Raw genomic sequence first — 27,337 nt, 5'->3', positions numbered from 1 at the left:
AAAAAAAAAAAAAAAGAAATTCATGAATTGCTGTTTTTTGGTCATTCTGCCTCACAAAAATCGGAATAAAAAGCGATCAAAAAGTCACGTGCCCGAAAATGGTACCAATAAAACGTCAACTCGTCCCGCCAAAAACAAGACCTCACATGTCTCTGTGAACCAAAATATGGAAAAATTATAGCTCTTAAAATGTGGAGACACAAAAACAATTTTTTGCAATAAAAAGCGTCTTTTAGTGTGTGACAGCTGCCAATCATAAAAATCCGCTAACATATAGTAAATCAAACCCCCCCTTCCTCACCCCCTTAGTTAGGGAAAAATAATAAAATAAAAAAAAATTATTTATTTCCATTTTCCCATTAGGGTTAGGGTTAGGTTTGGAGCTAAAGTTAGGGTTAGGGTGGGTCTAAAGTTAGGGATGGGGCTAAAGTTAGGGATAGGATTTGGATTACATTTATGGTTGGGATTAGGGTTAGGGGTGTGTCAGGGTTAGTGGTGTGGTTAGAGTTATGGTTGGGATTAGGTTTAGGGGTGTGTCGGAGTTAGGGGTGTGGTTAGGGTTGCGATTGGGGTCTGTTGGGGTTAGGGGTATGGATGGGTTTACGGTTAGGGGAGTGTTCGGGTTAGGAGTGTGGTTAGGGTTATGGTTAGGGATGGGATTAGGGGTGTGTTTGGGTTAGGGTTTCAGTTAGAATTGGGGGTTTAGGCAGATCAGGGGCTCTCCAAACGCGACATGGCATCCGATCTCAATTCCAGCCAATTTTACATTGAAAAGTCAAATGGCGCTCCTTCCCTTCCGAGCTCTGCCATGCGCTCAAATAGTGGTTTACCCCCACATATGGGGTATCAGCGTACTCAGGACAAATTGCACAACAACTTTTGGGGTCCAATTTCTCCTGTTACCCTTGGTAAAATAAAACAAATTGGAGCTGAAGTACATATTTTGTGAAGAAAAGGTAAATGTTCATTTTTTATTAAACATTCCAAAAATTCCTGTGAAACACCTGAAGGGTTAATAAACTTCTTGAATGTGGTTTTGAGCACCATGAGGGGTGCAGTTTTTAGAATGGTGTCACACTTGGGTATTTTCTATCATATAGACCCCTCAAAGTGACTTCAAATGTGATGTGGTCCCTAAAAAAAAAAAATGGTGTTATTAAAATGAGAAATTGCTGGTCAACTTTTAACCCTTATAACTCCCTAACAAAAAAAAATGCGGTTCCAAAATTGTGCAGATGTAAAGTAGACATGTGGCAAATGTTACTTATTAAGTATTTTGTGTGACATATCTCTGATTTAAGGGCATAAAAATTAAAAGTTGGAAAATTGCAAAGCTTTCAAAATTTTCGCCAAATTTCCGTTTTTTTTCACAAATAAGCACAGGTAATATCAAAGACATTTTACCACTACCATGAAGTACAATATGTCACGAGAAAACCATGTCAGAATCATCAGGATCCGTTGAAGCGTTCCAGAGTTATAACCTCATAAAGGGACAGTGGTCAAAATTTTAAAAATTGGTCCAGTCATTAACGTGCAAACCACCCTGGGGAGTAAAGGGGTTAAAAAATAGCAAAGCTTCTCTTACCCATAAGGCCACATTCACAAGTGGGTGAAAAATAGAGAAGTGGTGACGTGTTTCTATTAGGCTGGAGTCACACACACAATGTATAAAAAAATCTGTCCGATTTTGTCTGCTGAGAATCGCACAAATGTTCTCCGTATGGTGATCCGTATCTCATCCGTATGCAATGCCAGGATGCGTTTTTTTCTCAAAAAAGTATCCGTGTGTCATCTGTAAGTCATCCGTATGGTGAGATTTTCTCACACACTTGCAAAATGAGCAAATAATGGCTGAGGCAATTTCCTGTCACCTGCCCAATGCCTGAGAATTTCTCGCAAGTCACACTGATGGTCCGTGTGCTGTGCGATTTTTTTCTCGCACCCATAGACTTGCATTGGCGTCTCTCAGCTGAGATACACGGACAATCGCAGCATGCTCTGGATTTCACTCGCATGCGTAATATGGATGAGAAAAAAACGTATGATGGGAGCTGCCCCATAGATTAACATTGGGCCGAGTGCTACACGATTTTTTATCGCCTAGCACTCGTCTGTATTACAGACTAGTGTGACTCCGGCCTTAGAAAACACATGGAAGAAATCACACCAAGCAGTGCAATCATATAAAGGAATCTCCCATCCCTTGTCCTGAGGACTTTTCCTCCGTTTACTCGTTCAGTATTTGATCAGTATTTTACAATAGTAATTGTAAGCCAAAACCAGGAGTGGGTGAGAAATACAGAAGTGGTGACGTGTTTCTATTAGACTTTTCCTCTGATTGTTCCACTCCTGGTTTTGGCTTACCGGTACTGAGGTAAAATACTGACCAAGTACTGATAGTTTGCATGTGGCCTTATAATATTAAAGGTACAGCACACAGGTTGCAGCCATATGCTGTCCGTGATTTCCATGGACCCAGAAACCTGTATAGGTGATTTTGATATAATTTTGTATTTAAGGGGTCGTCAACTAATGGACGCCCTCCCTTTGAAGTATACAAAGGGGGTCGCATGATAACACAGCCTCTCCCAGCATCTCCCCTCCTGTTTTTCCACATTTTGGTATCTGTTCTAATGGTTTCTTTATGAGGCGTTGAGGTTTTTGGTGAAAGGGTTAATTTTATTCAGTAAGCTGTGCTATTGCATGAGCAGGTTCTATCTGGTTCTGGCTGGTTGTATTCCCGCACTTTCTGGAGGTTTTGATTGGTTTAATCAGAAAGTGCGGGAAGAATTTCCTCTATATAATCAGCTGTTTCATCAGCTGTCTCTCAGTCACCTGATGAAGATAGAAGTCCTCACCCTCCCTTAAGTTATGTTTTTTCTTTTAATGCTTGCAACTGTCGTGTCGTTTATTTGTAGGAGAATCGCCCGTTAAATTCGGGTGGATTTGGTAATGAGATGGAGTAGTACCGTATATACTCGAGTATAAGCCGAGATTTTCAGCCCACTTTTTTGGGCTGAAAGTGACCCTCTCGGCTTATACTCGAGTCATTGGCAGCGGGGGGGTTGGCAGGGGAGGAGGAGCGGCGCGGTGACATACTCACCTGTTCCTAGCGCGGTCCCTGCATGTCCGATGGTCTCTAGAAGCCGGCGGCATCATCCTGTGTTCAGCGGTCACGTGAACACATCACGTGACCGCTGAACACAGGAAGATGCTGCCGGCTCCCGGAGACCATCTGACAGTGAGACGCTGCCAGGAACCGTCCGGGAGCAGGTGAGTATATCGGGGGAGGTGAGCATTGCGCGATAGTCACCTTCTTCGTTCCATCGCTGCGCGCCGCTCTCTCTTCCATCCTCTGCACCGTTCAGGTCAGAGGGCGCGATGACGCGATTAGTGTGCGCACCGCCCTCTGCCTGAACAGTCAGTGCGGAGGATGGAAGACAGAGCAGCGCCTGTAACGAGGAAGGTGACTATCGCAAGTGCCAGGGCCGGAGCGAAGAGAGGTGAGTATGTGATTTTTTTTTTATTTTAATCGCAGCAACAGCATATGGGGCCATAATGTATGGAGCATCTATGGGGCCACAATGTTTGGAGCATCTATGGGGCCACAATGTGTGGAGCATCTATGGGGCCACAATGTGTGGAGCATCTATGGGGCCCCTAATGTGTGGAGCATCTATGGGGCCACTAATGTGTGGAGCATCTATGGGGCCACAATGTGTGGAGCATCTATGGGGCCACAATGTGTGGAGCATCTATGGGGCCACAATGTGTGGAGCATCTATGGGGCCACAATGTGTGGAGCATCTATGGGGCCACAATGTGTGGAGCATCTATGGGGCCACAATGTGTGGAGCATCTATGGGGCCACAATGTGTGGAGCATCTATGGGGCCACAATGTGTGGAGCATCTATGGGGCCACAATGTGTGGAGCATCTATGGGGCCACAATGTGTGGAGCATCTATGGGGCCACAATGTGTGGAGCATCTATGGGGCCACAATGTGTGGAGCATCTATGGGGCCACAATGTGTGGAGCATCTATGGGGCCACAATGTGTGGAGCATCTATGGGGCCACAATGTGTGGAGCATCTATGGGGCCACAATGTGTGGAGCATCTATGGGGCCACAATGTGTGGAGCATCTATGGGGCCACAATGTGTGGAGCATCTATGGGGCCACAATGTGTGGAGCATCTATGGGGCCACAATGTGTGGAGCATCTATGGGGCCACAATGTGTGGAGCATCTATGGGGCCACAATGTGTGGAGCATCTATGGGGCCACAATGTGTGGAGCATCTATGGGGCCACAATGTGTGGAGCATCTATGGGGCCACTAATGTGTGGAGCATCTATGGGGCCACAATGTGTGGAGCATCTATGGGGCCACAATGTGTGGAGCATCTATGGGGCCACAATGTGTGGAGCATCTATGGGGCCACAATGTGTGGAGCATCTATGGGGCCACAATGTGTGGAGCATCTATGGGGCCACAATGTGTGGAGCATCTATGGGGCCACAATGTGTGGAGCATCTATGGGGCCACAATGTTTGGAGCATCTATGGGGCCACAATGTGTGGAGCATCTATGGGGCCACAATGTGTGGAGCATCTATGGGGCCACAATGTGTGGAACATCTATGGGGCCACAATGTTTGGAGCATCTATGGGGCCACAATGTATGGGGCATAATGTGTGGATCATCTTATGGGGCCATCAACCTTTATGCAGCATTGTATGGGGCAAATGTTTCTATAGAGCATCTTATGGGGCCATTATTAACCTTTGTGCAGCATTATATGGGGCGTATTTTGTATGGAGCATCTTATGGGGCCCATCATGAACTGTATGGAGCATTATATGGGGCTCCTGATTCAATATGGATAGTCAAAAACACTTAACCTACTGATGTCTCAATTAATTTTACTTTTATTGGTATCTATTTTTACTTTTGACATTTACCGGTAGCAGCTGCATTTTCCACCCTAGGCTTATACTCGAGTCAATAAGTTTTCCCAGTTTTTTGTGGCAAAATTAGGGGGGTCGGCTTATACTCGGGTATATATGGTATATTCATTTATTCAATTGGATTATTCTTGGTTATCAGATTAAAATATAGTTTTACATGTAACTCAAAATAAACGCCACGGCCATTTTCTTCCAACATATATCTCTTGTGTCATGTGTCTTTATTGGGGTTTTTAATAATGGGGCTTGTGTTACCATGGATTTAAAATGGACAAGTCTCCTTTTTCTGCAAAGCACAGACACTTGAGAAAACACTATAATGGTACATGGTCTATCAAAAACATGTATAGAACATGTATGTGAAAAACAGATGTCTGAATACACCCGTTGGCTGAGTTCTCATGAGCATATAAAAATGATCAATTTTTCATTCAGAAAAAAAAACTATGATTATTCATGCAATCTATATGTCCATTTTTTACATCTGTATGACATCTGTTTTTATACATCAGTAGTGGTTAAAATTTAAAAACAAACACAATTCTCTATGCTAATAATTCCAATGTATCTGTAGTTTCTGATGCTATGCAGATGATCCGTATGGGATCCGATCTGGGTCAAGTGACATTGTCATGTGACACGACCAGTGAAGACAATCAGTGGCCACTGACTGGCTCCAGTGGTCACATGACATAAAAATGTCATGTGACTGCCAGGAATCACAATCTACTATTTATTTTTCATACAATTTCCATCAATGTGGTGGATTCAATTTTCTTTTTTTCTGTTTGAATATCCATTTTTACCATCAGTGTGCTTCTCTGCTCCCAGGCTTCTTTTACTCGTTATAAATAAGAAATGGACAGTACTTGGTTGACAAATGGATGGTGTTCATATGCTATTCATTTTTCTCTTAGGGTATGTGTCCACGTTCAGGATTGCATCAGGATTTGGTCAGGATTTTTCATCAGTATTTGTAAGCCAAAACCAGGAGTGGAATAATTAGAGGAAAAGTATAATAGAAACATATGCACCACTTCTGCATTTATCACCCACTCCTGGTTTTGGCTTACAAATACTGATGAAAAATCCTGACCAAATCCTGATGCAATCCTGAACGTGGACACATACCCTTAGACCTATCCATGTGAATGGGCGAGTTTGATCCACAACTCAAAAAAAAAAAAAAAAAAAAAAAAAAAAAACAGACATGTGAACAGCCCCCTAAACTATGAGGAAACTTTATTATCCGTGAAAAACACAGCTGAAACACAGATATGAGAAACAGACGTCTGAATGAGGCCTAAGGCTGAGTTCAGATGACCCAGTCTGTTCTGTCAGTGTTCAGTACAAGTGTACAGCAGTCTGCACATACAGCTACTGACCAATGGTAATTAATGTGCAAGGGTGCACAAACATGTTTCTGCACTGACCTTAGCAGCATGTACTATCCTCTCCCAGATTTCAGACAGCACAGTGCATGCTTTAATGGCAGACAACTGCGGCCTCCCTCCGCAATATCGACTAGCGCACAGAGTTGCACACGAACCCAGTCAAGTTTGTATTTGTGGACATGACTGGCCCAGGACTGTGGATATCTGTCTGAACCAGGCCGCACTCGCACCAAAATTACCAGAATTCTTAGTCGAGCTTATGGGACTGTCCTGTAACATTTTTGTGATGGCTGGCAAATGTGTTAATTAATGCACCAGCAATTTTGTCAATACGTTGTTGGATTTTTTGTTTCTATTTTACAGGCACGCTAATTATATGGCACGCTAACCTACAGTATCATGGTATAGAGCAGAGGTTCCGAACTCCATTTCTCAAGAGCCACCAACAATTCTTGGTATTGCCCAGGTGTGGCTCTTGAAGACCGGAGTTGGAGCATAAATCTGTGTTCCCACAATGAGCTTTTGTTGAATTTTTGATGTTTCAGAATTTCTTCACCTGTTATTTAAATTAGTTTACTTGCATTTCTTCATTGTGTTTTTGTGTGCGTTTTTTTAATATGCATTTTTATTGCATTTTTGATGCTGTGGTCTTTGTCTCTTTTGGTATGTCATGCTTTAAATAAACCTGCTTTGTTTTTTAAACTTCATGGTATTTGGCTTTAACAAAACTATATTGATATATTTAGGTTTTATTGATGTATTTACAGATTACATGTATTTTTTATGCGTTTCCACTGCAGAAACACACTAAGGGCTTGTTCACACGATCCTTTTTTCTCTGCAGATTTTTCAGGTCCTGTTTTGGAAAATCCGCAGAGAAAATCAGCGTTGAATTTCGCTGCGGTTTTTTGTCCTTTTTCTACTGCGGATTCCACTGCGGGTTTCCAACTGCAGTTTCCTATTGGTGCAGTTGGAAACCCGCAGTGGAATCCGTAGAAAGAATTGACATGGTACTTCTTTTTTTCTGCAGGCAAATCCGCGCGGATTTGCCTGCGAAAAAAAGGATCGTCGGCACAGCGGGTTTTGTTTTCCATTGGGTTACATTGTACTGTAACCTGCATGGAAAACTGCTGCGGATCCGCAGCTGCAAATCCGCTGCGGATCCGCAGCAAAAACCGCATCGTGTGAACATAGCCTTAACACGCATGCATTTTTTACCTGTGTATTTTCTGCATCTAATGAAAGTCTACAGGGAAAATCCACACAGAAAACTAAGCATATCTGCTGATGTGACACACCCACCGCAGGTCAGCTGACACTGCGTTAAAAAGAATCACAGTGGGTGTGAGATTTCTAGCAATTTCATTAAGGGTAAGTTCACACAGGGCGTTTTTGCTGCGGTTTTTTCCACAGCAAGACCTGATCATCTTGGCAGGAAAGAAGCTGCTCCAAAACTGCAGGTTTAGGTGCGTTTCTTGCCGCATTTTTTGGTGTGTTTTTTTCCATGCGGATTTTTTTCTCTTTGTGCATGACAATAAAGTTGAGTGCACACAGAGAAAAAAAACAACTTCCTGTAGGTAGATAGATTGATAGAATGAATAGATAGATTGATACATTACCTGCAGTATCCTCTTCCCCGGCATTTCCCTACAGTGTAGAGGTTACCTCAGTTCAGGCTGTGAGGGAGCGCAGGCTCGGTGACGTCACCGCTAGTTGCATATGACAGCGTGTCAAACACTGTATTGTCGGGCCCCCAATTCAAATAAATGGGATTCGGGTCCTCTCTGCTGGATGACAGGCTGTATGGCCGCATCATGCATTCTGCCATCTAGATGTAGCAGAGCCGAGTGTGACATCACATCCTGTTCTCCTTGACTTTCCTGCAGCAAATACGCTGCAAGAAAAGTCAACCTGCGTATTTGCAGCGTTTTTTTCACCATCCATTCAAGTCAATGGGTGAAAAACGGTGAAAGAAGTGACATGTTCTATGTCCAAAAAACGCAGCAAAGCACAAAATACTGATCACTCAAAAAACCAATGTGTGTGCATGAGATTTCTGAAAGGCATTGCTGGTACTGTAAAAAGCAGCTGAAAATTACCATAAAAAAGCAGCAAAAAAACACCCTGTGTGAACTTACCCTAAGGGCTCATTTCCACTGGCGAGAGACAAATCGGTCCGTAATCTGGACCGAAAAAAGGGATGTAGCGTATGCGATTGTCATGCGATTGTCACGCGAGTGTAATGCGATTTTTAATTGCACCATCTGTTTTACATCCGTATGACATCCGTATGCAATCCGTTTTTTTCTCTGCAACTATTTTTATACAGTCATTTACAGGACCATGGACAGTGTTCTAGGCCACAGAATGGTGATGTATCCGTAAAAAACGGATGGTCCGTATTCCGTCCGTTTTTTTTCTCGCACCCATTGACTTGCATTGGCGAGTCTCGTCCGAGACGCAGCAAATCGCAGCATGCTGCGATTTTTTTCTCAGTCCGATTTCGGCTGAGAAAAAAAAACGCAAATGAAAAGACACCTATTGAATAACATTGGTCCGAGTGCAATCCGATTTTTTATCGGATTGCACTCGTCCGTTTTCCTTGCAAGTGGAAATGAGCCCTTACGGTAAGGCTGCCGTCACACTAGCAGTATTTGGTCAGTATTTTACCTCAGTATTTGTAAGCCAAAACCAGGAGTGGGTGATAAATGCAGAAGTGGTGCATATGTTTCTATTGTACTTTTCCTCTGATTGCTCCACTCCTGGTTTTGGCTTACAAATACTGATGTAAAATACTGACCAAATACTGATAGTGTGACGGCAGCCTAAGACGCTGCATTTTTGAAGCAGTAAAAGAATGCAGCATCAAAAACTCATAGTGGGAGCATAGCCTAAGGCCACATTCACACGTTCAGTATTAAGTCAGTATTTTACCTCCGGATCTGTAAGCTAAAACCAGGAGTGGAACAATTAGAGGAAAAGTAATTAAGGGCTCACACTCACCAGCGAGAAACTCGGATGAGTCTCGCATGTTAATACTCGGCACTGCTGCCGGCACTCAAATCGGAGCGTGCGGCCGCATAGGAATACATGCAGCTACACGCTCCGCTCCTGAGGGCCCGGTATTGACGTGCGAGACTCATCCGAGATTCTCGCAGGTGAGTATGAGCCCTAATAGAAACATATGCACCACTTCTGTATTTATCACCCCCTCCTGGTTTTAGCTTACAAATACTGAGGTAAAATACTGAATATGTAAATGTGGCCTTAGGAAGGAAAAGTCCTCAGACTATGGGGTGAGAGATTCCTTTATATGATTGCACTACTTGGTGTGATTTCATCCATGTGTTTTCTATTCCCACATTTAACTGATTGAGGAAGGCATCACCCCATTGTACTATGATTGTGTATCCAAGAAGAGCGTTCCTCCCCCATTTGCTGTGGGACACAGAGAGGGCAAATCCCTATTTTCTACTGCAGAGGAGAAGAGGTCATGGGGGCATGGATGGCATCATTGGTAGGAAAGATGATTAAATGTCAAAATTACCAGGACAATAGATCACATTCCATAATTACCAATGCTTCCTAGTAAAGGAGTCCTAGGACCCTGCGTGATTTGTTTTTGTTAGAAATCACTGAGTCAACGTCCAGAGTGGATTCAGCAGAAAGGAGAAATACAAGTCAGTCCTTTATATTTCCTACTCCTTTTGAATCAGCTTCTGGCTATAAAAAAAAACTGCACGAAAACGTCACAAAATCTGTGCAGTTATTCCTAAAAACTGTGTGTACAACACCCTAAGATGTTCACAAGATGTTTTAGCTATGTTTTTCCTGCAAAAAAAACTTCAGTAAAATGCTCCCAATGTTTTTCCTGAAGCGTCTTTTCTGATGTCTATTCCAATGTTGTTGTTTTTTAAATGTGTATCATAATAGTGAGCGACTTTCAGCCGAATGGTCAGGTCAACTCTTCTAACCACTTTGTGGTTTGGAAGCCTGAAGCTGTTTAAACAAGTTTAACCCCTTAATCTCCCAGTTTGTTTTCACCATCCTGATCAGGTCAAATTTTACAATTCTGACCAGTGTTATGAGGTAATAACTCTGGAAAGCTTCAACAGATTCCAGTCATGCTGAGATTTTTTTTTTTGTGACACATTGTACTTCATGTTATTTGTAAATTTAGTAAGATATTTTCAGTTTATTTGCGAAAACATTGAAATTTTGGTGAAAATTTTTAAATTTTTATGCCCTTAACCCCTTCACACCGCGGCCCTTTTTCGTTTTTGTGTTTTCGTTTTTCGCTCCCCTCCTTCCCAGAGCCATAACTTTTTTATTTTTCCGTCAATATGGCCATGTGAGGGCTTATTTTTTGCGGGACAAGTTGTACTTTTAAACGACATTATTGGTTTTACCATGTCGTGTACTAGAAAACGGGAAAAAAATTCCAAGTGCGGTGAAATTGCAAAAAAAGTGCAATCCCACACTTGTTTTTTGTTTGTTTTTTTTTTGCTAGGTTCACCAAATGCTAAAACTGACCTGCCATTATGATTCTCTAGGTCATTACGAGTTCATAGACACCTAACATGACTAGGTTACATTTTATCTAAGTGGTGAAAAAAAATTCCAAACTTTGCTTAAAAAAAAAAAAAAAAAAAAAAAGTGCCATTTTCCGATACCCGTAGCGTCTCCAATTTTCGTGATCTGGGGTCGGGTGAGGGCTTATTTTTTGCGTGCCGAGCTGATGTTTTTAATGATACCATTTCGGCGCAGAATCGTTCTTTTGATCGCCCGTTATTGCATTTTAACGCAATGTCGCGGCGACCAAAAAAACGTAATTCTGGCGTTTCGGATTTTTTTCTCGCTACGCTGTTTAGCGATCAGGTTAATGCTTTTTTTTAATTGATAGATCGGGCGATTCTGAACGCGGCGATACCAAATATGTGTAGGTTTTTTTTTTAATTGTTTTATTTAGGATGGGGCGAAAGGGAGGTGATTTAAACTTTTATATTTTTAATATTTTTTTCACATTTTTAAAAACTTTTTTTTTTTTCACTTTTGCCATGCTTCAGTAGCCTCCATGGGAGGCTAGAAGCAGGCACAGCACGATCGCCTCTGCTACATAACAGCGATCATCAGATCGCTGTTATGTAGCTGAAATGCAGGTGTGCTGTGAGCGCCGACCACAGGGGGGCGCTCACAGCCACCGGCGATCAGTAACCATAGAGGTCTCAAGGACCTCTATGGTTACCTTCCTGACTCATCGCCGACCCCCGATCATGTGACGGGGGTCGGCGATGACGTCATATCCGGCCGGATGCGGTAGTTAAATGCCGCTGTCTGCGTTTGACAGCGGCATTTAACAGGTTAATAGCGGCGGGTGAATAGCGATTTCACCCGCCGCTATTGCGCGCACATGTCAGCAGTCCAAAACAGCTGACATGTCGCGACTTTGATGTGGGCTCAGCGCCAGAGCCCACATCAAAGGGGGAGACGCGGCATGCGCAGTACATGTACGGCGCATGTCGCGAAGGGGTTAAACTAGATAGTTAAATCGCACAATATGGTTAATAAATAACATTTCCCACAGGTGTGCTTTACATCACCATCATTTTTAAAACATAATCTTTTTCTTTTTTAGGAAGTTAGAAGGATTAAAAGTTTAGCAACAATTCCTCCTTTTTCCAAGAAAATTTACAAATCTATATTTTTTCAGGGACCACATCACATTTGAAGTGACTTTGAGTGGCCTATGTGACAGTAAAATCTTAACAGCACTTGGATGACATCCACGTAGTATTTGTTTCTGTTTTTATTTGCAAAAGGGATCAACGCCGGACAGGTCTGTTTTTTTGTGGGGGATGGGGGGTTTATGGATATTTGTCTACAAAAAACAACACGTTAAAATCACATTAATTTTAATGGATCTGTAATCTATTCGCAAAAATAACCGATAGTGCAACTACTACAAAAATTTATGTATGAAACCAGTCTAAGGCTCAGTGAATACATCTAGTGAGGCTACTGACACCACAGGTGTCACAACATTTTATACCATTCTGTGATGAAGAACTACAAAGAATTACCAAATAATTATATTTTTATCAGTAAAACACTGTTCTTGCCCCAGATTTATTTTCACAAGGGAAAATGGATTAAAAAAGGTGCCATAATTTGTTACACAACTTTTTTTTTTCCCTGAATGTGGCTATACCTCACATAAGCCTATACTATTTGACCACACGGCAGGGCTCAGGAGGGAGAGTGCGCTATTTGACTTTTGCAGTGCAGATTTCTCTAGAATAGTTTGTGGACTCCATTTGCAGAACCCCTGTTGTGCCTAAGTAGTGAAACCCCCACTCAAGTGACACCTTAATGGAATTTCCACCTCTAAATTAAGGCACATTGTGGGGCTCAGAAGGGAGGGGGACATTTTGGATTTAGGAGTGCAGATTTCGCTAGATTTCTTTTGGTGGGAGACATGTCACTTTTCCGGAACGTTTATGCAACGAGTAACTTGGACACCCCCAATACTTCTGTTAACAGGCGACTGACCCGAGTGGGGACGTATTCTCTGTGAGTTGAGTTGAGGGTTTTATTGGTGGCATTTTGGGGTAGAGAGAATGTATCTTGTGCTCAGGGTTTCCATCTAAATGTTGGAAATATCTGATTCAGATGAAACCCAGACTGATCCATTCATTAATGAGGCAGCAGAGTTGGGGTATATGCACACGTTGCAGATTCGCAGCAGTTTTCCATGCGTTATATAGTACCATGTAAACCTATGGAAAACAAAATCCGCAGTGCACATGCTCTGCTCGTGGAAACGCTGCGGTTTATTTTCCGCAGCATGTTAATTCTTTGTGCGGATTTTGCAGCGTTTTACACCTGCTCCTCAATAGGAATCCGCAGGTGTTAAAACGCAGGTGAAATCCACACTAAAAAACACTGTAAATGCGCTGTAAATCCGCAGGTAAAATGCAGTGCGTTTTACCTGTGGATTTTTCAAAAACTGAGCGAAAAAATCCGCACAGAAATCCGCAACGTGGGCACATCGCCTTACTCTGGACTCCGTCTGGCCTCTGTTCATTGTTGTCCTTCTTTTCAGAAGTGCACAACACTGTGGCCGACAGCATTTTGTGCATGCCTAAAAAAGACGTCCAGAGGGCCTCCATCTGCCTCATTATAGGGAATCCTCTGCCGGGAATCTGTCTGAATTGTGGATTTCAGAGATTTACACGGAACCCCCGATGTAAGCACTCCGGTCAGGATAAATGTGCGCCAAGCCTTACTGCGATCTTTGGGAGGCAGAATAACAAAATCAATAGCATGTGAAAAATTTGTTTTATTTTTCACGCAGTTCCTCTTGTGGTATAAGTGATTAGATGATTTTATTCTTCAGGTCGGTGCGATTACAGCGATACCAGATTTATATCGGTGTTATGTTTTACGGGCACACTTTTTTTCTTTTAATCGCTTTCTATTATGATTTTCTGATATGATATTCTGAGAGCTATAGCTTTCTTAATTCTCAGCTGATTGAGCTGTATGGTGGCTTGCTTTTTGACGATGATTACTGCTATACCATTTTTATGTACATTCGTCTTTTTGATAGCGCTTTATTCCACTTTTTGTTCGGCGGTTTGATTGAAAAGCATCAGTTATTTTTTTAAAGGTGTTTACTGAAGGGGTTAAATAGTATGACTGTATATAGATTGAGTAGTTCCAGATGCAGCAAAACTCTCTCTCTCTCTCTCTCTCTCTCTCTCTCTCTCTCTCTCTCTCTCTCTCTCTCTCTCTCTCTCTCTCTCTCTCTCTCTCTCTCTCTCTCTCTCTCTCTCTCTCTCTCTCTCTCTCTCTCTCTCTCTCTCTCTCTCTCTCTCTCTCTCCCCTTTATTAGGTACACCATGCTAGTATCGGGTTGGACCCCCTTTTGCCTTCAGAACTGCCTCAATTCTTCGTGGCATAGATTCAACAAGGTGCTGGAAGCATTCCTCAGAGATTTTGGTCCATATTGACATGATGGCATCACACAGTTGCCGCAGATTTGTCGGCTGCACATCCCAAAGATGCTCCATACAAGGCAGGATGGATCCATGCTTTCATGTTGTTTACGCCAAATTCTGACCCTACCATCCGAATGTCGCAGCAGAAATCGAGACTCATCAGACCAAGCAACGTTTTTCCAATCTTCTACTGTCCAATTTCGATGAGCTTGTACAAATTGTAGCCTCAGTTTCCTGTTCTTAGCTGAAAGGAGTGGTACCCGGTGTGGTCTTCTGCTGCTGTAGCCCATCTGCCTCAAAGTTCGACGCACTGTGCGTTCAGAGATGCTCTTAGGCCTACCTTGGTTGTAACGGGTGGCGATTTGAGTCACTGTTGCCTTTCTATCAGCTCGAACCAGTCTGCCCATTCTCCTCTGACCTCTGGCATCAACAAGGCATTTCCGCCCACAGAACTGCCGCTCACTGGATTTTTTTTCTTTTTCGGACCATTCTCTGTAAACCCTAGAGATGGTTGTGCGTGAAAATCCCAGTAGATCAGCAGTTTCTGAAATACTCAGACCAGCCCTTCTGGCACCAACAACCATGCCACGTTCAAAGGCACTCAAATCACCTTTCTTCCCCATACTGATGCTCGGTTTGAACTGCAGGAGATTGTCTTGACCATGTCTACATGCCTAAATGCACTGAGTTGCCGCCATGTGATTGGCTGATTAGAAATTAAGTGTTAACAAGAAGTTGGACAGGTGTACCTAATAAAGTCGCCAGTGAGTGTATATATATATATATATCTCTTTCCCCCCCCCCCCCCCTTCGTGACACATCAAACTTATTGAGGATTTCACAAGAAAAACAATGGTGTGCTTGGTTTTAACGTAGCTTTAGTCTTTCATGAGATATTTACAAGTTTATGGCCACATATAAAATGTGTTCAAAGTGCTGCCCATTGTGTTGGATTGTCAGTGAAACCCTCTTCTCCCACTCTTGACACACTGATAGCAACATGATAGAAGTACAGGCTTCCAGTATCTGTTGTTCAGATGCTGCACATCTCGTATCTTCCCAGCATAGACAATTGCCTTCAGATGTCCTCAAAGATAAAAGTCTAAAGGTACCTTCACACGAAGCGACGCTGCAGCGATAGCGACAACGATGCTGATCGCTGCAGCGTCGCTGTTTGATCGCTGGAGAGCTGTCACACAGACCGCTCTCCAGCGACCAACGATGCCGAGGTCCCCGGGTAACCAGGGTAAACATCGGGTTGCTAAGCGCAGAGCCGCGCTTAGTAACCCGATGTTTACCCTGGTTACCAGCGTAAAAGTAAAAAAAACAAACAGCACATACTTACATGCGTCCCCCAGCGTCTGCTTCCTGACACTGACTGAGCTCCGGCCCTAACAGCACAGCGGTGACGTCACCGCTGTGCTTTCACTTTCACTTTAGGATCGGCGCTCAGTCAGTGTCAGGAAGCAGACGCTGGGGGACGCATGTAAGTATGTGCTGTTTGTTTTTTTTACTTTTACGCTGGTAACCAGGGTAAACATCGGGTTACTAAGCGCGGCCCTGCGCTTGGTAACCCGATGTTTACCCTGGTTACCAGTGTAAAACATCGCTGGTATCGTTGCTTTTGCTTTCAAACACAACGATACACAGCGATCGGACGACCAAATAAAGTTCTGGACTTTATTCAGCGACCAGCGACATCACAGCAGGATCCTGATCGCTGCTGCGTGTCAAACGAAACGATATCGCTAGCCAGGACGCTGCAACGTCACGGATCGCTAGCGATGTCGTTTCGTGTGAAGGTACCTTAAGGGGGTCAGATCGGGAGACCTTGGTGGCCATTCAGCTGGCCCATGACAACCAATCCACTTTCCAGGAAACTGTTCATGTAGGAATGCTCGGACCTGACACCCAAGATGGTGCACCACCACTTTACGTTTTCATGTGAGTTTTTTTTATGTGGACTGATTGTCAGAAAAAAAAAAAAAAAAAAATCAAAACGTGTTTTACTTTAACCTGTTTCAGACCAAAGTTGCATATTAAATTGAATGGGGGGAAAAAAAAGACCTACACGGCACTCGGATGACACACAGATGGCAGTGCTGCTTTCTACTGATTACGGTAGTTGGTAGGAGAAGCTGTTTGTTTTTGTTTGTTTTTTCTATTCAAGAAAAACAGATCTCTCATAGACTTAACATGGATCCAGCACACTGAGGTAAAAACAGTTGTTGTTTTTCTCATACATGAAAAATGAAGTGTGAATTTAGCCTAGCTACAAATCAGTCATCAACTTAAAACCCTGGATACATGCCATGCCCTCCAGCCCAGCAGCAATCACTTATTTAGGACTTAATTCCCTGCCTAACTATCCCCGTGAAACGTCTTTCTGTACAAATGAGGTTTTAAAAAAGCATTTACCGTATATACTTGAGTATAAGCCGACCTGAGTATAAGCCGAGACCCCTAATTTTCCCGTCTCCCATGACAGCACACCTGAGAGAGGGATCTGCCCAGACAGGACAGGAAACCTACTGAAATAAAAGGGCGGTACCTCTCCCTCGCTTCAGTTGGGTTTCCTGTCCTGATGGTAACCCTTGTGCTGAAAGACGGCGTTTTTTTGATAGAAGATCCACTTAACCCGCTCCTGTCCCGGCACTGGAAGCGCAGGCAGGGCGCCTGTATGTCGGCCTTCAGGAGACGGTAGCGCCATTCGCAGATCCCGTGGGGCTCTTGCGCATGTGCGGGCGTCGGTCCAGCACAGTCCGGACTCCTGGGGCCGGTCTCTGTCCACCACGCCGCTCTCTCCCCCTCAGCTGGGCGACTTCCGGGTGCGCAGCTGACGTTGCGCGCAAGATACGCTGGGAGGCGTGCCCGCGTGACGTCAGACTGCTGCGCCGGATCCAAGATGGCGGCGCCCATGGAAAAAACGCCGGTAACGCTGCGGGCTTCCCGGCGGTGTTCAGGGGGAGAAAAAGAGCTTAATGGTCACCGGAAGAGGTGGAGAGCACGGAGGGGACCCTTTATTAAGGGTAAAGCAACGCCGAAACGACGCTCATTTCCATACAGCTATTCCAGAGATGGAGGATCGTATGGAGCTTCAGCAGCAGCAGCCATTACAGCAGCAGCAGCAAGAGCCCCTTTCAGGTGACACACCTGCCCACCAGCGTACTAAAATGGATAGCCGCTCGAGTGGAAGGAGTGGCAATCGTCCTGGTCGGTCGTCTCAGGATTCTTCTACCTCCAGGAGAAACATTCCCCGTGCTCCTAGTCCGCCTCGGAATCCGGTACCGTTTGTGGTCAGCGGGTGGTGAGTGATCTACGTGAATGTCACCCTGGTGGTAATGGGCTACATTTTCTGTTTACTTGGCAGGCGCCGAGGAAGGCTAGCTCCAAGACAAAGAATAAAGAATGTGCCCTCTGTAGAGTTCCGTTGGCAGTCCAGTGGCAGAAAAATCTTTGTATAGATTGTATCCAAAAGACCATCCAGGAAGAAACCCCTCACTTTGCCTCTAGTCTTAGGGCAATAATTAGAGCAGAAGTAGAAGGCTCTGTTAAAGCAGCCCTTAGGAAAAAGGGTAGTAGAGACCCAGAACCAGTTTCTGTATCCGAGGTTTCTCATTCTGATGAGGAATGTCAGGAGGAACCATTGTCTCCCTGTTCCTCCTCCTCTAGGTCCTCTGGCTCCTCTTCAGATAGTGATGTTGGGGGCCGTCCGTGCTTTCTTACCGAGAACATGGACAAGCTGGTTAAAGCCGTTAGAGCTTCAATGGGCCTAAAGGATGAGACAACAGCCAAATCTCTGGAGGACATTATGTTCGGGGGTTTGGAGGAAAAAAGAAAACGTACCTTTCCTGTTAACTCCAAAGTAAAGGCCCTTATAGAGAAAGAATGGAGAAAGCCGGAGAAATCGGGTAATCTGCCCTCGGCTTCTAAAAGACGTTACCCCTTTGAGGAGAAGGATTCAGAAACTTGGGATAAAGTGCCTAAAATTGATGGCGCAGTAGCTAGATCTTCTAAAAAGCTATCCCTTCCCTTAGAAGACTCTGGTGTATTATGGGACCCCTTAGATAAAAAAGCGGACGGATTCCTAAGACACACCTGGGAAGCAACCGCAGGCGGTCTAAAACCAGCAATTGCAGGAACCTGTGTCTCACGTTCCCTTATTGTATGGTTACAGCAAATAGAGGAGCAGTTAAAATCTAAAGCTCCAAGAGACAAAATTTTATCCAATGTAGCTATGGCTAAAGGAGCAACTGCCTTTATAGCGGATTCGTCAGCAGACTCCGTAAGGCTACGTTCACATTCGCGGCGGGCGCCGCAGCGGCGGGCGCCGCATGCGTCATGCGCCCCTATATTTAACATGGGGGCGCATGGCCATGCGTCGCACTTGCGTTTTGCGCCGCATGCGTCGCTGCGGCGCCCGCGTCCGGGCGCAGAGGACGCAGCAAGTTGCATTTTTGCTGCGTCCAAAATCAATTAAAAAAAGGACGCATGCGGCGCAAAACGCAGCGTTGTGCATGCGTTTTGCTGCGTTTTTGTTTGCGTTGTGCGCTGCGGCGCCGACGCTGTGGCGCACAACGCAAATGTGAACGTAGCCTAAGGCTGGCGGCTAGAGCTGCAAGTTTGTCCAATGCGGCTAGACGTGCTCTCTGGTTGAAGGGGTGCCCGGGAGACTTGCCCTCAAAGAATAGACTCTGTTCTATACCATGTGATGGCCATTTCCTCTTCGGTAAAAAGTTGGAGGACATTCTGGAGAAAGCCGGTGACAGGAAAAAGGGTTTTCCTCGCTTTCCAGTGGACTTTAGAAGGCCTTATTTTCGGAGGGGCAAATTTAGTAGGGGCCGTCCCCCGGGAGATAGAAGGAGTTGGGACTCCAGAGACAGAAGGGGATCTGGATATATGTTTAAAGGTCCCTCAACATCAACTAAAAAGCCCTCCCAATGACGCCAGGCCAGTAGGGGGGAGGCTTTCATCTTTTTTCCCAGCCTGGGTAAACATCTCCCCCACTCATTGGGCTCTGAAGGTGGTCAAAGATGGCCTAAAAATAGATTTTGTTTATCCACCGCGACAGACTTTTGTTTCAACACCCCAAAGAAAACCCCCGGAAGAGCAGCTAGCCTTGGAAACAGAGGTATTGGAGCTGGTATCAAAACATGTTCTGGTAGAAGTCCCGGGGGAAGAACAGGGAAAAGGTTTTTATTCCCCTCTTTTTTTGATAAAAAAACCAGACGGGTCTCTAAGAACTATCATCAATTTAAAAAATCTCAACCAATCGGTAGTAAACTGTTCCTTCAAAATGGAGTCTGTGAATACAGCGATAAAACTCTTGTTCCCACAGTGCTTCATGGCAGCTATCGATTTAAAGGACGCCTATTATCACGTCCCAATTCATCGAGACTTTCAAAAATTCCTAAGGGTAGCAGTTCATGTCCAAGGTTGTCTCAGGCACTATCAGTACGCTGCCCTCCCATTCGGCCTGTCAATAGCGCCAAGAATTTTTACCAAGCTGATGTCAGAGGTCATGTCCTTTCTCCGCTCTCGGAACGTGGTAATAGTTCCGTATCTAGACGACTTCCTGATAATAGGGAATTCAGCGGCACACTGCCTGTCGCAAATAAAAGAGGTTATGGCGACACTAGAATTGTTGGGGTGGAAAATAAATCTCGCCAAATCAAGGTTGACGCCGGAGCCGATTCAGTCCTTTCTAGGCCTGGTTCTGGACTCCAGGCGTCAGCTTTGTCTCCCACCAGAAAACAAGCTGGTCAAAATTCAAAATCTTGTGGAAACAGCAAGTCAACAACCTGTAATGACCTTGAGAAGGGCAATGTCCTTGCTGGGCTCTCTGACGTCCTGTGTTGTGAACTCTATTTCTGGGCTCCCTCCTGTGGTCACAAGCGGTATTGTGTGAGTCATGTCTTTCTGCAGGTTTGTGGCTTGTTAGCTGTGGGTGTTTCCTATTTAGCTCTCCTGGAGACTCAGTCCCTTGCCTGCTATCAATGTATCCAGTGCTATTCTGATTCCTTCTGACTACCTTGCCATCAGTCTCTTTCGCAGAGAAGCTAAGTTTCCGTTTGCTTATTTTTTGATTATCAGTGTTCATTATGTTTCTTGTCCAGCTTGCCAAAATGTGATTTCCTAGCTTGCTGGTAGCTCTAGGGGGCTGAGATTCTCCCCTCACACCGTTAGTTGGTGCGGGGGTTCTTGAATACTCAGCGTGGATTTTTAATAGGGTTTTTTGCTGACCGCATAGTCCACTATCTGTTTTCTGCTATCTAGTATTAGTGGGCCTCTTTTGCTGAATCTGATTTCATCTCTACGTATGTGCCTTCCTCTTACCTCACCGTTATTTGTTGGGGGCTTTCTATATCTTGGGGTTATTTTCTCTAGAGGCACGTGAGGTCTTATTTTCTCTCTAGGGGTAGTCAGTTTCTCAGGCTGCGTCGAGATGTCTAGGATTTTAGGCACGTTCACCGGCTACCTTTAGTGTGTTTGGATAGGATCAGATTTGCGGTCAGCCCAGTTACCACCTCCCTACAGCTGGTTCTATGTTCTGTACTTAGCTGGAATAATTAGTGATCCTCAGCCACTAAGGATCATAACAGTCCTGTATACCCGCAGTAAGATGGGCTCAGTTCCATCTAAGACTATTGCAGTGGGAGGTCCTATCTGCGCAGAGATGGTTAAAAGGGCGTTTAGAGGGCAAGCTGTGTCTTTCATTGGAGGTAACAGATTCCCTAAAATGGTGGGCCATAAGAGATCATTTGGCGTCGGGGGTCCAGTGGATAACTCCGGTATTACAGGTCATCACCACAGACGCAAGCGGTACAGGATGGGGGGCGCATTTAGGAACTCTCTCAATTCAGGGATCCTGATCCCATCTAGAATCACAGCAGGCATCAAATTTAAGAGAATTATGGGCCATAGAAAGAGCTGTGAAACACTTCCTTCCCATCCTTCAAGTTCACCATACCAGAGTCATGTCAGACAATCGCGCAGTGGTGGCATATATCAACCACCAATGGGGGACGAGATCCCCTTCCCTAATGAAGTCAGCGTCTGTCCTCCTACAACTAGCAGAGCGCCACCTGCTATCCCTCTCTGCTCTCCACATAAGGGGAGTCGAGAATACGAGAGCAGACTACCTAAGCCGCAAGACACTGAGGCAGGGGGAGTGGTCTCTAAATCCCTGGGTGTTTCAACAGATAGTGCAGGCCTGGGGCATACCTGTAATAGATTTATTTGGCACTCTAAACAACAGGAAGGTAGACAGGTTCTGTTTGTTAGACCCGAGGGAGAATCCCTTCGCGGTAGATGCTCTGCAAATACAATGGGATTTCAGTCTCGCTTATGTGTTTCCACCGATAGCGGATTCCAGCAGTGGTGAGAGAGATCAGAATGGAGCAAGCGAGGGTAATCTTGATTGCTCCATTTTGGCCGAAAAGACCTTGGTTCTCCCTCCTGAGACAAATGTCTATAACCGATCCGTGGATTCTACCAGAGATTCCGGACCTGCTAACCCAGGGCCCAATATGCCACTCTCAGGTGAAGGGCTTCCATCTTGCAGCCTGGAATTTGAGAGGGCATTACTGAGTAGGCGGGGGTTTTCGCCGGGGTTAGTCTCCACCTTATTAAAAAGTAGAAAACCAGTAACATCGAGAATTTATGGTAGAACGTGGAAAAAATTTCTGGAATTTTCGGGGCAACCTTTGGGGAATAAGGCTCCTGTGGGTACCATCTTAGAATTTTTACAAGCGGGTTTACAACTGGGGTTGGCAACTAATACGCTTAAGGTCCAGGTTTCGGCATTAGGAGCCTTATATAATTGCAATCTTGCCTCCAATAGATGGGTATCCTGCTTTATTAAATCCTGTAGTAGGTCTAGACCAGTAGAAATTCAGAGAGTTCCCCCGTGGGATTTAAATCTGGTGTTAGATGCTCTAACCAACAGTCCATTTGAACCCCTGCAGGAATCATCGTTAAAGATACTCACTGTTAAAACGGTGCTTCTGGTAGCGTTAACATCAGCCCGTAGAGTGAGTGACTTGCAGGCCCTGTCCGTCTCCCCTCCTTACACGCAAATTTTTGATGACAGAGTAGTACTCAGACCAGATTCGGCATATCTTCCAAAAGTTGTACTTAAATTCCATAGAAGTCAAGAGATCTTGTTGCCCTCCTTTTGTAATAATCCTAAGAACCCAGGGGAAGCAAAATTTCATACACTGGATGTGAGGAGAACTATTGTACAGTACATATCCTTGACTAGTCAGCGGAGGAAGGATCAATCCCTATTTGTAGCCTTCCAGGGTAGTAGGAAGGGATATGGGGTATCCAAGGGTACTATTGCTAGGTGGATTAGGGAGGCTATTTCCTTATCCTATGCTTCCTGTGGCGCCCCGATCCCTGATGGCATCAAGGCTCACTCCACCAGGGCCGTGGCTACTTCCTGGGCAGAAAAAGCAGAGGTATCGATAGATCAAATTTGTAAGGCCGCTACCTGGTCCTCTCCGTCTACCTTCTTTAGACACTACCGGCTAGATCTATCCTCCTCGTCTGACCTTACCTTTGGTAGAAGGGTGCTACAAGCGGTGGTTTCTCCCTAAGGTGGTTCTTTCTCCAAAAATCTCTCAGGTGTGCTGTCATGGGAGACTGGGAAAACACCAAGGTTACTTACCGGTAGCCGTTTTTTCCGGAGCCCATGACAGCACCTGTATATTCCCTCCCTTCTTTTTTCACCCTTTGGTGCGCACTTTTTAGCTGGGTGTATTTTGTTATAATTATGATGTGATGGATTACCATGTACTAACCAAGGGGGCCTCTCATGCTCTGAAAACCAACTGAAGCGAGGGAGAGGTACCGCCCTTTTATTTCAGTAGGTTTCCTGTCCTGACTGGGCGGATCCCTCTCTCAGGTGTGCTGTCATGGGCTCCGGAAAAACCGGCTACCGGTAAGTAACCTTGGTGTTTTGCCACAAAAAAACTGGGAAAACTTATTGATTCGAGTGTAAGCCTAGGGTGGGAAATGCAGCAGCTACTGGTAAATTTCAAAAATAAAAATGGATACCAATAAAAGTAAAATTGAGACATCAGTAGGTTACATTTTTTTTTTTTTAATATCCATATTGAATCAGGAGCCCCATATAATGTTCCATACAGTTCACGATTGGCCCCATAAGATGCTCCATACAAAAAATATGCCCCATATAATGCTGCACAAAGGATAATAATGGCCCCATAAGATGCTCCATATTAAAATATGCCCCATATAATACTGCATATAAGGTTAATGATGGCCTCATCATATGTTCCATAAAATAATATGCCCCATATGCTGCTCCATAAAGGTTGATGGGCCCCATAAGATGCTCCATAGAATAATATGCACCATATGCTGCTGCTGCTGCTGCGATTAAAAAAATAAATAAATAATAATAAAAAAATGACATACTCATCGCTGGGAGCAAGGTGCTGGTGTCCTGAGCAGGTAGGGACATCGGCGCTCTATGAGGGCCAGGTGCCGGTGTCGCCGCTGGCTCAGGCCCCAAGCACTTGCGATATTCTCGGGTATTACGGGTCTCTGCAGTGACTCTTCAGGCAGAGGGTGCGCACTAACCACGTCATCTCGCACTCTGACCTGAACATCATAGCCAGAGGATGCACAAGACACAGCACAGCGATGGAATGGCGATGGGTGAATATCGCATGGTTCACTCTCCCCTGTCATACTCACCTCCTCCTGGCACGGTTTCTGCAAGTCCCTGCCTCTCTGATGGTCTCTCCGGCAGCTTGTACCTGTGTTCAGCGGTCGCGTGGTACCGCTCATTAAAGTAATGAATATGTGTTCCACGCCTATGGGAGTGGAGTCGCATCCATATTCATTACTTTAATGAGCGGTACCACGTGACCGCTGAATACAGGAAGAGCTGCCATGGCCGAGACATCTGAGAAGCAGGGAAGTGCAGAGACTGCATCGGGAGGGGTGAGTATGATGTGACAGCCGCCACTCCTGCTGCTCCCCCTCCGCCGCCGACCCCTGGGACAATGACTCGAGTATAAGCTGAGAGGGGCACTTTCAGCCTAAAAAACTGGGCTGAAAATCTCGGCTTATACTCGAGCATATACAGTATATTGCCCCAGTTTCCTATGCTAATGAGGGCTTTGACTAGATGATGGGTGTTAGTTTCCCCAGACTAGTCAGCCCTCGTACCATGTTATCACACCCATAGGGGCGTGATAATAACGTAATTTGCACGAGTGTTGTCAATGCCACTCATGCAAATCTACTGCATATGCGCCGCTCATTCCAGCAACGTCACTGCGTCTCTGAAGCCAGGTGCACACTTCCCATCTTCAGAGGCACGCACTGCGCATGTCCGGAAGTTTAGGAGATGGCTTTCGGACATGCTCAGTGCGGGCCTCTGAAGCCGGGAAATGTACACCTGGCTTCAGAGACGCAGTGACGTTGCTGGAATGAGCGGCGCAAATCTCTATATACAGTATAATCGTCAAAGGGGCACTTCCGTCTGTTTGTCTGTCTGTCACGGAAATCCCAAGTCGCTGATTGGTCGCAGCCGCTAAGTCATCTGGGTAATTTCGCAATGCATTACTGGGAAGGGAAGCTGGCGCCAGCCTCACACGCATCGGGACAACTTCGGTGGATGCTGGAGGGTGAGTATATAACTTTTTCATTTTAATTCTTCTTTTTAACAGAGATATGGTGCCCACACTGCTATATACTACATGGGCTGTGTTATATACTGCGTGACTGATATATACTACGTGGGCTGTGTTATATACTGCGTGGTCTGTGTTATATACTATGTGGCTGCTATATACTACGTGGCTGTGCTATATACTACGTGGCTGTGCTATATACTACGTGGCTGTGCTATATACTACGTGGCTGTGCTATATACTACGTGGCTGCCTGTGTTATATACTACGTGGCTGTGCTATATACTGCGTAGCTCTGCTATATACTACGTGGCTGTCTGTGTGATATACTACTGCGTCTCTGAAGCCAGGTGCACACTTCCCGTCTTCAGAGGCACGCACTGCGCATGTCCGAAAGTTTAGGAGATGGATTTCGGACATGCTCAGTGCGGGCCTCTGAAGCCGGGAAATGTACACCTGGCTTCAGAGACGCAGTGACGTTGCTGGAATGAGCGGCGCAAAGCTATATATACAGTATAATCGTCAAAGGGGCACTTCCGTCTGTTTGTCTGTCTGTCATGGAAATCCCAAGTCGCTGATTGGTCGCAGCCGCTAAGTCATCTGGGTAATTTCGCAATGCATTACTGGGAACGGAAGCTGGCGCCAGCCTCACACGCATCGGGACAACTTCGGTGGATGCCGGAGGGTGAGTATATAACTTTTTCATTCTAATTCTTCTTTTTAACAGATATGGTGCCCACACTGCTATATACTACATGGGCTGTGTTATATACTGCGTGACTGATATATACTACGTGGGCTGTGTTATATACTGCGTGGTCTGTGTTATATACTATGTGGCTGCTATATACTACGTGGCTGTGCTATATACTACGTGGCTGTGCTATATACTACGTGGCTGTGCTATATACTACGTGGCTGCTTGTGTTATATACTACATGGCTGTGCTATATACTACGAGGCTGTGCTATATACCACGTGGCTGTGCTATATACTAGGTGGCTGCCTGTGTTATATACTACATGGCTGTGCTATATACTACGAGGCTGTGCTATATACTAGGTGGCTGCCTGTGTTATATACTACGTGGCTGTGCTATATACTACGTGGCTGCCTGTGTTATATACTACATGGCTGTGCTATATACTACGAGGCTGTGCTATATACTAGGTGGCTGCCTGTGTTATATACTACGTGGCTGTGCTATATACTGCGTAGCTCTGCTATATACTACTTGGCTGTCTGTGTTATATACTACATGGGCTGGGTTATATACTAGGTGGCTGTGCTATATACTGCGTGGCTGTGCTATATACTGCGTGGCTGTGCTATATACTGCGTGGCTGTGCTATATACTGCGTGGCTGTGCTATATACTGCGTGGCTGTGCTATATACTGCGTGGCTGTGCTATATACTGCGTGGCTGTGCTATATACTGCGTGGCTGTGCTATATACTACATACTACGTGGCTGTGTTATATACTACGTGGCTGTACTATATCCTGCACCCCGAACCCCCGACATCCAGCGCTCCGAACCACTGACATCCTGTGACCAATCAGCAACAGACGCAGTCCAGCCGCGAATTGGCGCCAGATTTGAACTACGCTTCGCTGATCGGCCAGCCAGGCACAACCAATCCGCGATATTGGCGCGGAATTTAACCCCCGCTCACAGCGCGACATACATGCATGCATGCATGCATACATACATACATACATACATACATACATACATACATACATACATACATATTCTAGAATACCCGATGCGTTAGAATCGGGCCACCATCTAGTATGATAGATTTGCATGAGCGGCAATGACACCCTTACCAAGTAAAAAGTGACCAGTTCTTTTATTCCCAATGCTCCCTTATTTATTTTGGATACCAGGTTTTTGGGGATTTTTAATGCTACGAAAACTAAAAAAAAATAATTGCTAACAAGCAATGATTGCAGAAATATTTGTCAAACAAATATAGCACGAAAAGAGGATTCAGAGATCCTCCAAAAATTCAGAAAACAGCAGAGATGCTTACCTGCAGGTAAGCATCTCTGCCATTTTGCTGTTTTTAGAAATATTTGTCATCAAAATTGATTGCACCCACATAAAACTTGGCAGAACATTCACACAATAATTAGAATATTGGTATTGTTTTCTTCTCGTGGAGGACCATTCACTGGAGTATTTTTATACGGAGTGCATTCTAAAATTGCTGCTACTTCACTGAGTCTTGAACAGTTTTATTTTTTTCTGCTTCCTTGAAATTAATTTTGGTTATAGCACAGAATTTTCCTGTG

The 27,337-nt window shown here is 44.9% G+C and overlaps 1 protein-coding gene across 2 annotated transcripts in view; it reads left to right on the top strand.

Annotated features, from left to right (window-relative positions):
• The first annotated feature begins 9,734 nt into the window (after nucleotides 1-9,734).
• The window catches only part of TBC1D9 (TBC1 domain family member 9), a 113,569-nt gene continuing 95,966 nt past the window's right edge, over nucleotides 9,735-27,337 (top strand). For both annotated transcript variants that reach the window (XM_077279238.1, XM_077279236.1), the window contains exon 1: nucleotides 9,735-9,884. In XM_077279238.1, the coding sequence (XP_077135353.1) occupies nucleotides 9,767-9,884 (118 nt within the window). In that variant the 5' untranslated portion in view covers nucleotides 9,735-9,766. The remainder of the gene's footprint in view (nucleotides 9,885-27,337) is intronic.

Source organism: Ranitomeya variabilis, chromosome 1, assembly GCF_051348905.1.
Source record: "Ranitomeya variabilis isolate aRanVar5 chromosome 1, aRanVar5.hap1, whole genome shotgun sequence".
NCBI lineage: Eukaryota > Metazoa > Chordata > Amphibia > Anura > Dendrobatidae > Ranitomeya > Ranitomeya variabilis.
The sequence above is the reverse complement of the archived record's forward strand: the minus strand, read 5'-3'. Positions and strand labels throughout refer to the sequence as shown.